This window comes from Macrosteles quadrilineatus, unplaced genomic scaffold, assembly GCF_028750875.1.
Source record: "Macrosteles quadrilineatus isolate MER2022 unplaced genomic scaffold, UCM_ALF_1.0 Scaffold_9__3_contigs__length_116548681, whole genome shotgun sequence".
Lineage (NCBI taxonomy): Eukaryota > Metazoa > Arthropoda > Insecta > Hemiptera > Cicadellidae > Macrosteles > Macrosteles quadrilineatus.
This window is the reverse complement of record NW_026542602.1, coordinates 14822499-14839043: the sequence shown is the minus strand read 5'-3', so window position 1 is coordinate 14839043 and position 16545 is coordinate 14822499. Positions and strand designations below refer to the sequence as shown.

At 32.7% G+C, this 16545-nt stretch overlaps 1 protein-coding gene across 1 annotated transcript; it reads left to right on the top strand.

Moving 5' to 3' along the window:
• Positions 1-3283: 3283 nt before the first annotated feature.
• Positions 3284-10390, top strand: LOC129001935 (adhesive plaque matrix protein-like). The gene is made up of 2 exons (XM_054429374.1): positions 3284-3356; positions 9901-10390. The coding sequence occupies exons 1-2, from the start codon at positions 3339-3341 to the stop codon at positions 10315-10317; spliced, it is 435 nt and encodes a 144-aa protein (XP_054285349.1). The 5' UTR covers positions 3284-3338; the 3' UTR covers positions 10318-10390.
• The last annotated feature ends 6155 nt before the right edge of the window (positions 10391-16545 follow it).

Genomic DNA, 16545 nt, shown 5'->3' with positions numbered 1-16545 from the left:
CTTCAATAGCATCTTGATCATTGGAAAGAGTCTTATCATCGATCCCTTCATCTTCCAGAACGAAGGCACGTTGAAGGTTATTTTCAAATTCACTGCGTTTCTTTTTTATTTCCAACGCGTAAGCGGATAATTTCTTAAGTTGTAATGGTGTTAGAGGGTCGATTTGAGTTGATAATTCATCTACTGTAGCCTTAAGTTTTTCAAAACGTGATTTAATCAGCGCCGTAGAACGGGTGTAGATTGCGGACTTAAAATCAGATGCTTTAGGAGGCATTGTGAAGTGTTCACTTGAAAGTAATCACACGAAAATGGAAGTTGTGGGTACACAAAAGGCTTGTAGCTAGGCCTATGAATGGTATTAGCTTAACAATGTAGTAATTAATTGTCCGCTGAATAATATAGAGATAAAATATTATAAATATCTAAAACATATATCCACCTACTTTGTAGCTTAATTGAGGCAAATAGTGAAAAACACTAAGTTATCAACACGTTAAATAGCAATAAAATATTTTTAAATGAGTGTGGCAGGTTTAATTCGATTTTCAAACTATAAATCAACAATTGAGCTTAGTTGAAAGTATTCAAGTACGGTAATAATAATGCACAATAAAACAAGAGATATGATAGAACAAATGAATGAGTCACATGAAAGTTCACCGTTATTTACAAAAATAATAAATGGATCTAAATAAGTTTAATGAGAGTAGGCCTCATTAATGAAACAGTGTAGAATAATCCTTAGTAAACAAGAATTGCAACATAAAGAGTAAGTTATTACCCTAATAAATGAGAAAGGAACATAAAATTATAACCATCAATGAAATATGAATCACAATACAAATACGCTAGCTAACAGTTTTGTTTATATGTACAACAATAGTAATAAGAACCAGTAAAAACGGTTATTTTGAACTATTTATTAAAATGTTAATTGACAAGATAAAATTACCTTAAATATAATATCGCACGTTTGTCAACCAAAATTACAGAGATGAACTAATTTAACTTTACTTCATTTAAAATCAAAATTCAGAAAGCATAAACAATGTTAAATAACAATGACAAATTATTGTTTATTTAGTATGATATTCAAAAGAGCAATATTGATTCAAAGAATAATAGTAAATACCTAATAATAACCTAATAGTTGGTTATTAATAATATCAATCAACCTTATTACACAATACACCTTAAATGAGAAAATGCAAACAACAACAAACGCTGTACAGTGAGTGTGAGATATGCGTCTGCTACTAGTGTCGGCCGTCTGCACGCGACTAAATCCCGCAACTAAAACTAAATCCCGTTTTCGGGATAAAAAAGCCAAGTAGGGAAAAATTGTCTACTACTAGAGAGAACAGCAAATTGTACATGATTGTGACCTGCGCAGACGCGCGAGTGGAGAGAGATTGCTAAGCCACGCCCACGAACGGAACGAACGCGAGCCGATATTTTACCAATATGGCGAAAATTGAAAATTGCAGATCGCTAAAAATATGGTTGATGATGAAAATTGGCTGAAATTAATAACCACAGGACTGGAGACAATTAATCCGGCTCGAAGGACCAAATGTTGGGGGCGTAATGGGTGAAATGAAAATAATTAATAACTCGAAGGACCAGAACTAATTAATAGTTCAAGAGAAAAATAATTAAATTAGAGAAAATGGCGAATCTGCAATTTGAAGGGCACTGAGGTCCCGAGATGGAATAAAATGTCTTGTGAGGGGCAAATGAGATTAGTTTTAGAGTCTAATTACAAACACACACAAAACTTTAAGGTTGTACCTTGAGTCCAATTATCCAAAGGTGGAGAGTATGGCAGCGGCGTCGTCTATGGTGGAGCGATGGCGGATGGCGGAGTCCTTAGACCGAGTGCTTCTGTTTTGTAGAATTTTGGAGAACGCAACGCACCCAAGTTCATAATCACAAAGAGCTCACTAATACGCGGAAGTCGCGGTGAAAACGTACGGAAAGTCTAGAAGTAATACACGGACGCGCACACACTGTCTTGAGGTTTGAAGAGTCTGAAAGCACTAGATCACAATTTAAGTAATTTAATCACAAACAAAAGGGGGAAATTAAAATGTATATATAGTTAAATGTACTATAGAGGAGAGGGAGGCCAGATATAATTAATCTATAGCCTAAAAATACGTTTAAGAGAGGTAAAAATGGGCAATTAATGTCCCGAGATACGAGAAACGGAATACACCGTGAGTTATGGACGCCGACCGTGGACAGACAGACGCCGATCGCCGGCTTCAGACTTTGAAAAATGCAATTGCGGTTTAGAGGGGTCTAGGAATTCGATGGCCAATAGGAAATGCGATTGAAGCAAACACGGCGTCAGGTGATTCATGGGTATGTAGTACAGGAAAATAGGCCTTACTGTGGCGGGAAATTCGAGCAGGCTTAGCAATCTCATTTGAATATTGAAAGCGGGAGTCTATTTACAATAAATTGTTACTGAGACTAAATAATATTACAATAAATGTGGTGATTTATATACACATTAGCATGATTAATTAACCAGTGACTTAATTAACATAATGATTAATTTCTAAATACTCTAAAAATATGAATACCGAACAATACCCATACACCCTATCCCGAAAAGTAAATAGGTTTTGGGTCCAGGTCTTACCATGAGACTTGCGGTAATAGTAATGCGAGTGCAGACTGTCTTGTATACAACTGGCTTTCCTCGTCGTATAAGGTATGTTTGTTTGGGCTTCTCTGTGTACGATGTAACAGTTACCAAAATGCAATTCCCTAGCACTCAAGTTCATTTAGCTTTTCTAAAGTAATGTATAGTCAATTTCCCTCGCCTAGTTGCCTGTGTGTATATCCCATCCTTTCATGATTTTCCAAAATCTAGAAAAGTTTCTTTTTGAGGCATGCCACTTAGAGGTATTGATATGGATTGTGGTATACTGTATTTCTATGAATTCATACTGTATATCTATTTGGTTTACTCGCATGTAATACTATGATTTTGGGTTAGAAGAAAAAAAAACTAATCCTTTAGTTATTTTTCATCTTTCATCATGCAAAAAAATTAAAAACCCCCTTTTGTTTACAGGTTCGTTTAAACTGGATGACTTGTGAAATCCTCCTATATTCCTACCAAGACTTCCTTCCTGTGACTGTATTCCTGATATCCAGGATGCTCTGATGATCGCTCGTCACCTGAAGGTCTAGGTAGAGTGACCGTGAGTCCCGACCACAGAGGCTATATACGACACTACTCACTGCAGAGTGACATAGTACTGGTGATACTTCATACTACCACCTACCACTAAACCCTACCAACACTACCACACCATCACATCATGACTTACTCAGCACTGGTGAGTAGCGAATACGTTGTATGCTTTGAATGTATTGACTGTTCAGTTTATGTCAAGTAATTTAACTCTGACAGTGCAATGTATACTTCTAATCTAGATTTTTTAAATTTTTACTGTCTAAAACTAAACTAAGAAAAAATTTGTCTTTTAAGATCACATAAATAATTCATTGATCGGCATTGTATGTATTTTTTCTGATCACGTCTAATGACACTTAAAACATATATTTCACTCTTATACTGTTGACTTACAAGATGGTGAATATGTATATAAGATGATAAGTGGATGGATCACCACTTACCATCTGTTATACATATTTATTACCTTGTGAGTTTACCGTATGTAAAAATATGTTGTTTAAGTGTTATAAAATGTGCAACAGGTTTGTTTTCTTCCATCGTAAAACTTAACTGTTAAATAAATTTTCCTTTGGCCTTTTTCTGAATCCACAATTTTTTATGACTTTCTTTATTTTCAAATGTTTTAAAGCAATAACCAACTGTCAAATGTTTTTGAAAAGTGAACTATTGCAAAACTTTATCGTGAGTAAAAGTGTTGGCAATCTTAAAAAACAATTTAAAATAGGACGACGCAAGTATGTTGTTTGGTAATTTGTTAATTATATAGTGGGCTCCCGATGAAATGTTACAGTTTGTACAAGTAACAAGAATGTCGAATTAATAATAATCTATGATTATTACAATTTCAATTCTCCTGAACATTCTCTGTTGCCATGTATCAAGCAATAGCCTTGTAGGCTAAGTATAGCAATGTATACTTTTTAAATTTATATACGTTTTAGCGAATTTCCCATATAGGGAATAAGCTATTACCGTAGTACTCACGGTAAGACCTGGACCCGGGACCGATTTTTTTTTTCGTTTTGAGGTCCCTAGAGGTCAAAAACACCATCCGTTCAAATTCATATATATATATATATATATATATATATATGTGTGTCCGTTAGCGCGATAACTCGAGCAAAAATGATCCGATTTTGATTAAATTTGGTACAAACGTGTAAACCTACGTTTATTCGAACGAGTTCGCGAACCAGCATGATCGGACCATGGGAACGGGGGTTTATGGGGGCTTTTATGGGGTAAAAATGGGTTTTTCCCATTTTTGACCCAAAAAACATACAATTTTGCAATTTCTTTCGAAACTATATTGTAGAGCTTAAAAAAACAAATAATTTAGTATATTGAAGCGTTATAATGCGCCTAATGGTTACGGAGAAAATTCCAAAAAATTGTAAATTTAAAATTCCTATGTTATTCTTATGGAGAATAAGTAAACTGTTGTAGTTTGCTTGTTTATAAACATATTTTGCCCAAATTTGGAAAATGTTTTTATTTCTTACTAACTATTAACATTTTACATAAAAAACACTTTTACCCTCCCTGTTGCAGCAAACCTAAGTATGTTTTAAACTGATTCTATTTAAATAGGGAATAAATGTGATATTTTTAAGGAGATATTTTAGTGTAAATCCATTCAGGGAAATGGAAATTCGCTTAGTCTGCAGGTTTGCTGCGGCGGGGGTATTATAATATTATTACAGTATAAATTCGCTGCATACTACTCACAATTTGCATACATGTTACTTTTCACAATTTCTAGAACATATAAATTCTTGCAGATCGCTTATTTTTAAAGCAATATCATTTTTTTCAGTTAACGCCATAAGACTGTATAGTATATACTTCCATAAGTAAAACGAACAAGAAACGTGTTAACCCAAAAGTAGGTATTTTATACGAAGTAAAGATTATGTTGACAAACATAGAGAATCTTTTATTGTGATATAAATTTATCTGTTCTGAAATACCGCTAATTCGTGAAATGTCCTATGTTGTACTGTCAACAGCTTTACTTCCAAGAAAAAATCCAAGAAGATATACTTGCTCAAGAACTTCTAAAATGAGTGTTATCTATTGGGGGTCCTTCTGGGGATCGTTAATATTTTTTTCTCAGAATTTACTTAGTTGCTTAAGAAAATTAAAGAGTTAGACAGTCAATTAAAAAGGTTGATCACGAGTAAAATCAAACTACTTCAAAGGGGTCGATCTAGACCTACGTTGGTAGTTGTCTTTTTACAATGTAACTGAATTACGACTCAAACAAAAGAAGTAAAGCCCATAGTTTTTTTTTATTCTTAAAATTCCTCTTATCCACACAAAAACAAAATAGGCTACCCCCCAAAAACTTATATTGATGAAAGGTGTAGGGCATGCATATTTAAAATTATGTAGGATCGTCCTCTGTTTGTTGGTGGTTTAAGTGCAGTTGAAGCATCTATTCTGCGATTCGGGACGAATTTTCGTGACATGTAAAGGCTTTTAAAATAATCCATTACAATACCTGTCTTATCAAAAGGTCATTCGAGTATAACGTGCAACTGACGGAAGTGAAGGATTGTTGAGTAAAAGCGTAGTGTAGTGTGTCGCAACGTCGTAAGAGCCAAAAAAGGAAATTACCGTATCTTAAATTTAATCAACTAGGTGTTATTTATGGTCAAGTTAAGGTTATTAGTAAGAAATTGTAGTCTATTTAGTTACATTTTAACTTCCGTTATATTTTTGTTTTTAAGAAATGTATTTAAAATTCAAACATGAAACAACATTCAATTAGGTCATACTTGATCAATTTAAAATAGTTAAATTATCCGATGAGTCTTAATTTAAGTCCACCTCAATAAAGTAACTAACTTAAAATTAAAGTAGTAAAGTGGTAATTTTAAAAATTGTTTTTAAATCTATATCAATAAACATAGCAGAGTTCGCATTGTTGTATAGTTTGAAGCTAGCTATCCTTCGCAATTAATTGTATAGTACCTGGGGACCGAGCTTTGCTCGGGGAACTTTATCACTATACTCTGAGATCATTCTTTGGTCAATGTAAATCGATTCCAAACATATCATTTTGCGATCTTTTCTTGACATCTATTTAACTTCTATTAAAATAATAATATCACAGTTTACTGAAATTATTAGAAAGAAGAGGTTGTAACTATTTGTTTGGTTCCCCTAAACGGCCCAAACTACAGAAAATAACCAGTATTTTTCACGCTGAATTCATAAATGCCATCAGCAGTAAACAAATCTTCTCACCTTCCTTCCTTTTTAAGTATTAGTCACTGTAAGAACTAGGGCTCGCTCCGAAACTACAACCAGAACCTTTAATTTACACTTCATTTTTAAAATGTAATGAATTACAATTTTATTTTTCTGAAACTCAGGACTCTTTCCGACTAAAAGCAATTACATTTGTTGATTTAGCAAGAAGAACTCAGTAAGGAGACACATTATAATCAAATTTTTATTAGGTTTGGTTGTATTACACTTTTTCTATATACAATATTTAAAAGCAAATGTTGGTTAACTTAGGTATTAGCTATTTTAATAAAAATTAATCTCTTGACATTTTATAAATCATCATCTAAGTTAATGTGGGCCTACACTAAAGTAGTACAATGCTGAAGTCTATCATTATCAAATGAATTTGCCACAATGGTGTATCTATACAATATATCATTGTACATGAGCTTGGCTTCCTTGAACAAAGCCATGAAAAGGTTTAGTATTCGAGCTGTGTCATTTGTCTGTTTGCAATATTGTTTGACAGGCGACGCATACTGCGCCACTATTTTAAAACTTTGCTTTAACTTATCATATCAATTTGCCAAACTTAGCTCAGTTTGAAAACGTATAACCTATTTAAGTAGACCTATATCTTACAAATTGTACATAGCTAAACGTAGAGCCTGAGCTAAGCCTCCTCTTAGAGAAGGCCATCATATTCCTAAAATGGTTAAGTAGCTAAGCCAACACAGAGCCTAGACATAGGCTAGGTCTAGCTCAACTAGAGGGGTAAACGTTTGCCGGGTTGATCCTTGTTGGTGAGTACCAAAAAGGAAACTTAGGTATGAAAAATTATTGTAAATCCAAGTTTGGTTGTCCTCGATATAATTGCACTATTTTATTGACATTGACAAATGATAGGCTAGGCTGCCCTATAAGTTAATTGAGAGTTTGTTTGATATCTAGTCCTATAATTATAGCCATCTTAAGGCAAACATAACTAAAACCTAACCACAGATAAGTAATATAAATATAAACACTCATCATCTGTATGTAGGCCTTAAGCTACCTACCTATATTTTATTTGGGTTAGGATTAGTACTTTTTTGAGAGTGTCATTATATTGTACTGAACACACCTAGGCTAGATGAAATATGGTATTAGTGATTCATGAAACTATTCATTTATAAAAAGCAACCTAACCGAGTTACCTTAATGATGTACCCAGTATTTAATACAAAAGTTAAAGCTTATGCCTACGTATATTAGTTTTGAAACGGAGTAGAATAAGGCACATATAATCTAGATTATGCGTTGATTAGTGATAATAAACTAAACATGGATGAACCACTCTAAAAGCTACTAACCCAGTTGTTCAGGCTAGGTCTAACCTGAGTCCTGGAAAGCATCCATCTCAAAACGGACAAAACTTAAGAACAGATCCTAGGGTTTGATTTATTTTAAACTTTATGTATCTGAAATATATAGCTAAATTATCCAGTGCAATCATCCCACACTGCTAATTGCAACACTCAAACTTAGTTAGGAAAGCTAGTGGTAGGTTAAGTTACCATTAATTATTATCCCTGTGACCGATTCAGTGTAACATCTGACATCAGTCAGAATCAGACGACATTATTGACGGCGACACGACACGACAACCAACGAAAAGAGTAATTTAGTGATGATAATTATTATTAAAACCATAAAAAATATAAAATATAAGATATATCGCTCGTTTATATTGGCAAAAGTATTAAGTAAACAGTAATAAAGCTGAAAATAATATAAGAATAGTTTTTTAATGGATTAGAAACTCATTAGGCTACTCTGAAAAGTTTTATAATGTAATACAAACTCTTATACATCAAACGATGAACTGTAGCAAAGTCGAGTCGTTCTCTTTTTCTATGTCTCAAGTTGACAAAATTTATGTCAGAAGCTAATACGCATAATCAGAAGTAACAGTTACCTCTGAATTAAAGTGCTTCGAGAGCTTTCTGCGCATGCGCAAGCTGAGGTGCCCGTGGGTACAGAACGCCAAGTTATGTCTTAAAATGTAAACAAAATGACAAGAATATCGGAATGTTTTCCCATAAGGCCCATGTTAAATTTTCAAAAGTTTGTACTCATATTATGGCGAAAATAGATTTTTCCTGGCTATACCACTGGTCTAGAACTTATTTATGACACAGAATTTAGTTATTCCGTAAATATAAACGTTTTTGTTAAAGCCGATTCCCAGATCGAAGTAACAATTGTTCAAACTTTACTCGTACAGTATTATATGTATATAGGATTAATTTTTTAAATATTTTTTCAAATTTTTCGTGTTTTAAGTGTTTACTTTTAAACAAGATCTTGTTTAAAACTACCCCAGTTCATGTCATTTTGAGATATTTCGGTGCAATTATTTTCATTTTTATTCCGTTTTTTTTTATTTTCGTATCTTGGTAGAAGAAACAGTTTTGCATTCTTGTCGCAAAAACATAATATATTAATACATTATTTAACTAGGTTTTAGCATTAAACTACATGATTTTGATTTGATTTTAACTGGATTTTCAGTCTACATATTTAAAAAAAGAACGTTCTTATCATTTATACGTTCAAAGTTATTGATTAATCTTTTTAGAATACATAGAGGATACGCGTCCGGTAACCGGACGAGGATAAGGCGTACGGCAATGACGTCATGGGGTTGCGGGAGCCTGGAACGCCTTTACCACAACGATACGATGTACCGCCATCGGTGGTCGTGGTGTAGTGGATAAGGTGCTCGGCTGATATGCAAGAGGTCCAGGGTTCGAATCCCATTGATGACTTAAACTTTTTGTCGAAGAGTTTGCATTGAATACCATTTATTCTTAACTGTACATCTTTTTATTAGAATTTTTGGCATTTATAATTTTTTTTATAGAGAAAGAATTTAACCTTAATTAGATTTTTTCATTATCAGCAAGTTTGGTTGGTTAGGTTAGGTTATGACAGTAATTGCCGGACGTCTAATCCACGTCTGGTTACCGGACGTGTATCCTCTGCCTTTAGAATATTGTCTTACTGTTTTGTCTTAGTCTGGCGTTACAGTTAAATTCGTTATTTTATTCATTTTTCTGAGTCACAAACTCAAACTAAGCCATGTAAAATAATTTTCCAATTTTCCAATTTTGAATACACCGAATAAATAATAATTCTTTTCAGAATAAAACCGATTTTGCTACAACGTTCTGGAATTTGTTCTGGACACTCTAACTTAGTTTAATTTTCTTACACCTGTAGATTATTTTGTTTCCTAAACAATAAATTCAATAATAAGTGTTTAGCACAAATAGTTTACATAATAATTCACCTTTTTCTATGGAATCGGTTGAACATAATTGACTGAATTTAAATATTATTGTAAAATGGCTTGTTTTGCCAAATCCATAATTCCCACCTAACTCACCCGTTTCGTGTTCCAGGTATATTTGAGCGTCTGTGTAGCAGTAGCTACAGCAGTCACCCCCTTCTTCGAGTCCCCCCACAACGAGAAGGCCGCCCCCTTCTACAAGGTTCCCGTACAGAGGGACTTCTCATCCCCCTTCCCCGTCTACACCGGAAAGTCTCAATCCTACAAGCAATCTTCATACAAGTCCGAGCCTTCGTTTTACAGCTCGGAGCCTTCTTACAAGCCGGAGCCAACTTTCTACAAGCCTCAACCATCCTTTTACAAACCCGAGCAATCCTATTACAAGTCAGAGCCTTCTTACTACAAACCGGAGCCTTCCTATTACAAACCCGAGTCGTACAAGAGTGGATATGCCCAGGGCGCTACTTCCTACCAGACTGTAAGATTGGGCGGCGGAGACTACAAACCTCAATACAAACCTTACTACTAGTCTAGCTTTGCTTCTTATATTTATTCGGTTGTACAGTCATTATTTATTAAATCTCTGTTATTTATTACTGAAACTATCTCTTTCTTGTCCACCCTTATTTCTGTATGAAACCATAAATAGTTTTATTTTTAAACGAAAAGAATTACAGTATTTGATTATAATATTGTTGGTAATATTTTGTTCAAGGTAAAGTTCAATGTCACTATTACCAAACATAATCGTACCTTTGACAAAAATCAATTAACTCTATGTCGTATTTGGTAATGGTAAAGTGTTAAATATGCACAACTTTCAAAAATCAACAAAACTTTGTTGTGAAAAAATATTTAAATTTTAGTGAGTATATTTATATATCACATAAACAATGAAATATCGAACATGGTACTTATAGTTGTATCGTTGTATGCAGTTTCAACTAAATGTTTAACTTCATTCATGAAATACATGATTAGTTACTGTAATAAGCGACTGACAGATTTTTCAAAGTTCAAAACCCATATAAACTGTTCATTTTATTATTTATTTTCAATTAATTAAGTAGTTTTTGCAATAAATGGATTGAAAAATATATTTACAAAAATTAAACATAAAAATATAAAATATAAAAATACCCCCGCCGCAGCAAACCTGCAGACTAAGCGAATTTCCATTTGACTGATTGGATTTACACTGAAATGTCTACTTAAAAATATAACATTTATTCTTGATTTAATTAAATAGAATTAGTTTAACAAGTACTTAGGTTTGCTGCATCAGGGAGGGTAAAACTGTTTATTTTTTTTTTGTAAAATGTGAATAGTTAGTAAGAAATAAAAACATTTTCCAAAATTGATCAAAATATGTTCACAAACAAGCAAACTACAACAGTTTACTTATTCTCCATAAGAATAACATGGGAATTTTAAATTTAAAATTTTTTGGAATTTTCTCCGTAACCATTAGGCGCATAATAACGCTTCAATATACTAAATTATTTGTTTTTTTAAGCTCTACAAAATGGTTGGGAAAAAATTGCTAAATTTTATGTTTTTTGGGTCAAAAATGGGAAAAACCTATTTTTACCCCATAAAACCCCCCGTAAACCCCCGTTCCCATGGTCCGATCATGCTGGATCGCGAACTCGTTCGAATAAACGTACGTTTACACGTTTGTACCAAATTTCATCAAAATCGGATCATTTTTGCTCGAGTTATCGTGCTGACGGACACATATATATATATATATATATATAAATATATAAATATATAAATATATATATATATATATGAATTTGAACGGATGGTGTTTTTGGCCTCTAGGGACCTCAAAACGAAAAAAAAAATCGGTCCCGCGTCCAGGTCTTACCATGAGTACTACGGTAATAGCTTATTCCCTATATGGGAAATTCGCTAAAACTCATTATTTCTCAGAGACAAGAACAAATAAGTGACCTGGTCATAAAGTGTACAGTTTAACCTCAACACAATCAAACTTTAAGTTGTTGTATGACCTTTGGGCGTTATATCATATTTTCAATTTGAGCATGATATTCTGTGTTTCGTTGAAGGAGTAACACCGTTACAGCATGCTTTGTCCATATAATTTAAATCTAAAAAACCTTGTCAATATCAATAAAACTGATACTGAAACAAGTAAAAAAACTACGTAGAAAACACAAATACAAAAAAATAGATGAATTTTGGCATGGTTAGACTTATTTTTTCTAGCCATAATTTTTGTTTAGTTAATTATTGGTTTTTTTTAGTATGCTCACTGCTAAATGTTAGTATATAGTTTTTGATTAGGTAGACAAATTCTTCTAAAAAAGCAAAGTTTTATCAACCAATTTATCGTACAACATACCGTATTTATGTATATTTCTCGGAAACCCCATTTTATTTTTTAGCTTTGAGAAACTAACATCTTTTGTCCAACATTCACTTAACTTTAGAACTTCCACATTATAAATTTAAAATGCAAGACTAGTGACCTTATAACTTCAGACCACTGACCGTCCTTGGATGGAGATCCAATAAATAAGAGATCACTCTGGCCGTGAATCTGTGTGAGGATTGAATAATTCATAGTCGCGTGGGTAATCTTTGGTAATTGTCAGTTGAAAAATATGTTATTAGTCTATCACAAACTGTGGTATTGACAAGTGCTCCAGAGAAAGAACTGTGTGAGAGTATGGAGAATACTTGACAACTGGTTAAAAAAAGTTGGGACATTTGTTATTTTTAAATGCAGTTATGAACGTAATTATTTAACTTACATATCTAATACATATGCATTTGAGTACTTTATAAAAATCTTTCTACTGAATTAAATTGATGTTATCAATGTTGCGGAGCTACATTCGTTATTTTACTCGGGTAAAAGAGATTCAGTTGCAGTCAACAACAGCCGTTCAGTTTTCTCACTTCTGCTCACTATGCCAAAAAATAGTCCTAATAAACCAGTTTTCAATCGTGTAATAATACATTTCTTGTTTATCATTTTGTCACAAGGTAAATTTCACTCCAAAAATACCCCACTATTATTATATTTTTCACATCAGTTTCAAGTGCACGAAATCCAACGATTTAAATTTTTTTTATTGGCGAGTAATACCTTGAATCTAAGTAACGGTAACATCTGTTAAAACAAATAAATCTGTTTACTAAGAAATATTTACAGCACAAAACTTTGAGCTAGGTAAGAAAAATATAAAACCTTACTTCTATATTATTTAATATTATGAATGATATACAGATATTTATTTATGGAAAATGTCAATTGCTATAATACAAAAATAATAACATACTTTTATCTCTGAACATTTACAACACTATTTATAAAGCTGATCTGAGTTAGAAACTCTTAGGAACCATAAGCTAACATAAATCAACAGATCATTAACCTATACCACAGAATTAATAATTGCAAAGCAAAATGGTGATAGTTTTGGAATATAATTTACAGAGGCAAATGTGTAATTTTTTGCTTTGAAATTTACCGTGATCACAAATAGTTCATCAAGTTCATCACACTGGCCGAAAGTCTACCTTCGCTAAAAGTCAAACCTTCGCTCAATTACTACCTCAGTTTCACATGGTAGTTAAACGTGAGCTCCTGTCGGAACTAGTATAGTTACTGTAGGCCCTTGTGATGCAATATCCGTATAAAGTTTTTTTTTTAGATTACGTGAACAATGCATTTACTTAACTTGTAAAATTGATACCCTTTTATTTCGTTTTGACATGCTTTGATTGGTTAATTTAACTAATAAAACTTAGTGTTTTTTTTGTTTTTTTTATTCCTGCAATAACATGGATTAGGCTACATTTGAGATTTACTGTATGCAATGTCATGAGTGTTGAGTACAATTTGGTGCTGTAAAACTAAGTGCATCATACATAGTTATTTTATTTGTAAATAGTTATTTGTTAAAGTTATTCGTTTTTACCTTCCTTTGTCCATTTTCTCACATATACTTTCCTAGGAAGTTTACAGATAAAATACATTTACGATGTTTTGTCGTTCGCATTAACATGATAACTATCGTAGTAAAACGTAATAAAATAAATACTTACTATGCAAATATTTTATTACTTTAATACTTCCTTCTGAAATGGCTAATCTTGGAAAGATATATAATTCTAATTGATGGAGGCGCATTTTTCTTTAAATATAACGGTAAAATCACTTTTTGTGGTAAAATAAATATAATACGCGTAACCCCACAATCGCTGAAGTTTGCTAGAGTGTAAAATTTAATAGTTATTTGTGCAACTAGTGAAAGAAGGGAGCAATTGACTCACTCGAGAGAAATCCCTATGGAATGGTTTCTCGAATGAGGCAATTGTACTTTGAACTCGAGTTGCAAATTATACTTTTCCTACAGTTACCATAAAACAAATAAATTGGTGAAGAAACATATCTTATTTTTACACAGAAGTGAACTTTTAATATAACATTTAATGTGAAGTGACAAATACAACAGTACAACAGCTGACCAGCTGATTTACAGCCAGTGCTGCCAACGTATTTCGCGCGCATACGACGTTGCCTGCATGTTACGCGCTCACTATTTCGTGCCTTCACGTTGCAAATCTGGAGTGAGACAAAGTAATTAGAGTGAGACAATGTTAACATTGTCTCACTGATGAGCGAATTGGCCACTTTGCTTTCTCAAATCAGTGAGAGAACATGTACATTGTTAGGTAACTGTAGGAAAAAATATTTCTAGCTTCCAGACAACTCATATTTTCCAACTCAAAAATATTTTTTTATTGTAACATTAAATGTATGGAAGCATACTTGTTAATATAATGATACAATGTAAGCTATTAAACTAAGGAGCACGAGTGATATTACTCAATTGTTTTGACAAAACAATTTTACGTTATTGTTTAAATTATCGATCGAACAAAAATAATTCGAAAATCTAAACAATTGGAGCTTATTAATGTGTTTGTTAAGGTAAACCAACAATTAAGGTAGGAAACTAGTTATGGTTTATATTTTCCAGAATCGATTACAACTAATGGCGCCGGCCTGGTATAATCTGCATACTATCTCGCGTATTCTGGAGACGTTCAAAGTTGTTATTAAACATTACCCAACATCAATCCAGCCTTGGGCCACTTCTCGCTTATGAAACGTCTTGTTTTCATCTCAAAGCTCGATTGTTTTTATTCATCATCAATCTTATATTTTTCAATGACTTTGCTCATAAAAATAGTTTTATTTAACGAATGGAATGTCTTGTACTGTTTTGTTTAGTTTTTAAGAGATTGCTACAGAGACAATTAACTGTGTTTTATCCGAAAACAGTGCGCCAAAAATAATGTAAGATGCTACAATGAAAAATAGGTTAAGATTGTAATTCAATCACCATCAGCAAGCTTAGGGAACACAATTTTAGGGGGTTAAAAACATTTTCGGAAATAAGATTCAAATTTTTGAGTTTTCTATTCACATTTATCATGTAGAAAAGAATAGACTTATTTGTTAGCACATATTGTTGCAGTTTAGATTGTCAACGCCTGTGACGGCGAACGCAAGAAACGGCAAAATCTCTAGTATTGTTAATAACATCACAGCAGCTGTCTCCAACTGCAGCGGTGGACGATTTTTCTATACCGCAAACGAGTGGAAAACCATTTATAAAACTTTAAGCAAGTGTAAACGCAATGCACTTTATGTAATGCATATAGACATTTAACTAACTGGCCTAACTAGAGTCGATAGCAATACAAGTTAAGAGCCCTATTTCTCAAGTTGTTTTAAATAGTGTGTAAATACATTTTTGTTTTACTCCCTAATGTACTTATTCATCAACAACTGTGGAATATGTGCATAATTCTCTCGCCCATATTAATTAAGTAACTTGTTAGTAAGCATCGTGCGAGTTATTAAATTATCTGTAAGTACAAAAATACGTCAAATAACACTTGTAATAATATATATATGCACTTATACTGTTTACTCACAAGACTAAAAAAAAAAAAAAACAGCTATATCCGTGCCTTGCAACGGGGTCAGTATGCAAAAGAGACAATGTTGGCATTAAAAATTGTCTCAGTTCTACTATTTAAATTAGAAACGAAAAAATATATCTGTATTACTTAACTTGATAATAGTATGTTTTTGTAGACTGAAAACATTTATTTAGGCTAAATAGAAGACAAAATAAATGATAGATTTTAAGGTATAATCAAATAACATGTTGACTGGATTGTATTGTAAACGAAAAGCTATCACAATAGTTCTAAACCACAATAGTTTTGTGTAACTTTCTAACATAATTTAGTTAAATTATAATCAGGCAAATGGAAATTCATATAATCTGCAGGTTTAGTGGGCAGAGGTTTTATACAGTTTTTTTAGGTTGTTTACTGTTTACAAAATATATCTAAAAAATAATTCTCATAAAACTCAGGTTAAGAGCTTAAGAGCCTAGGTTGATACGGAAATGAATATATAATCTTTATTGTTTCCTAAATCGATGAATAATTTCTTTTCAAATGAATTATTCCCCGTAAAATATTAATACAGCATTTCACAAAAACAAGAACACACTCAGTAGATTATACACATAAACAAATTAAGTAATCGAAAGAATACTATACTAATGAAATTACATTTATCCACATGTATCCTCCCTCGGAGCTGTAGCTTTATTTTTGTCCTATTTTTGCACTCGGTTCAGTAGTTTTTTAGTTTATCTCATACAAACACACACACAGACAGACAGACAGACAC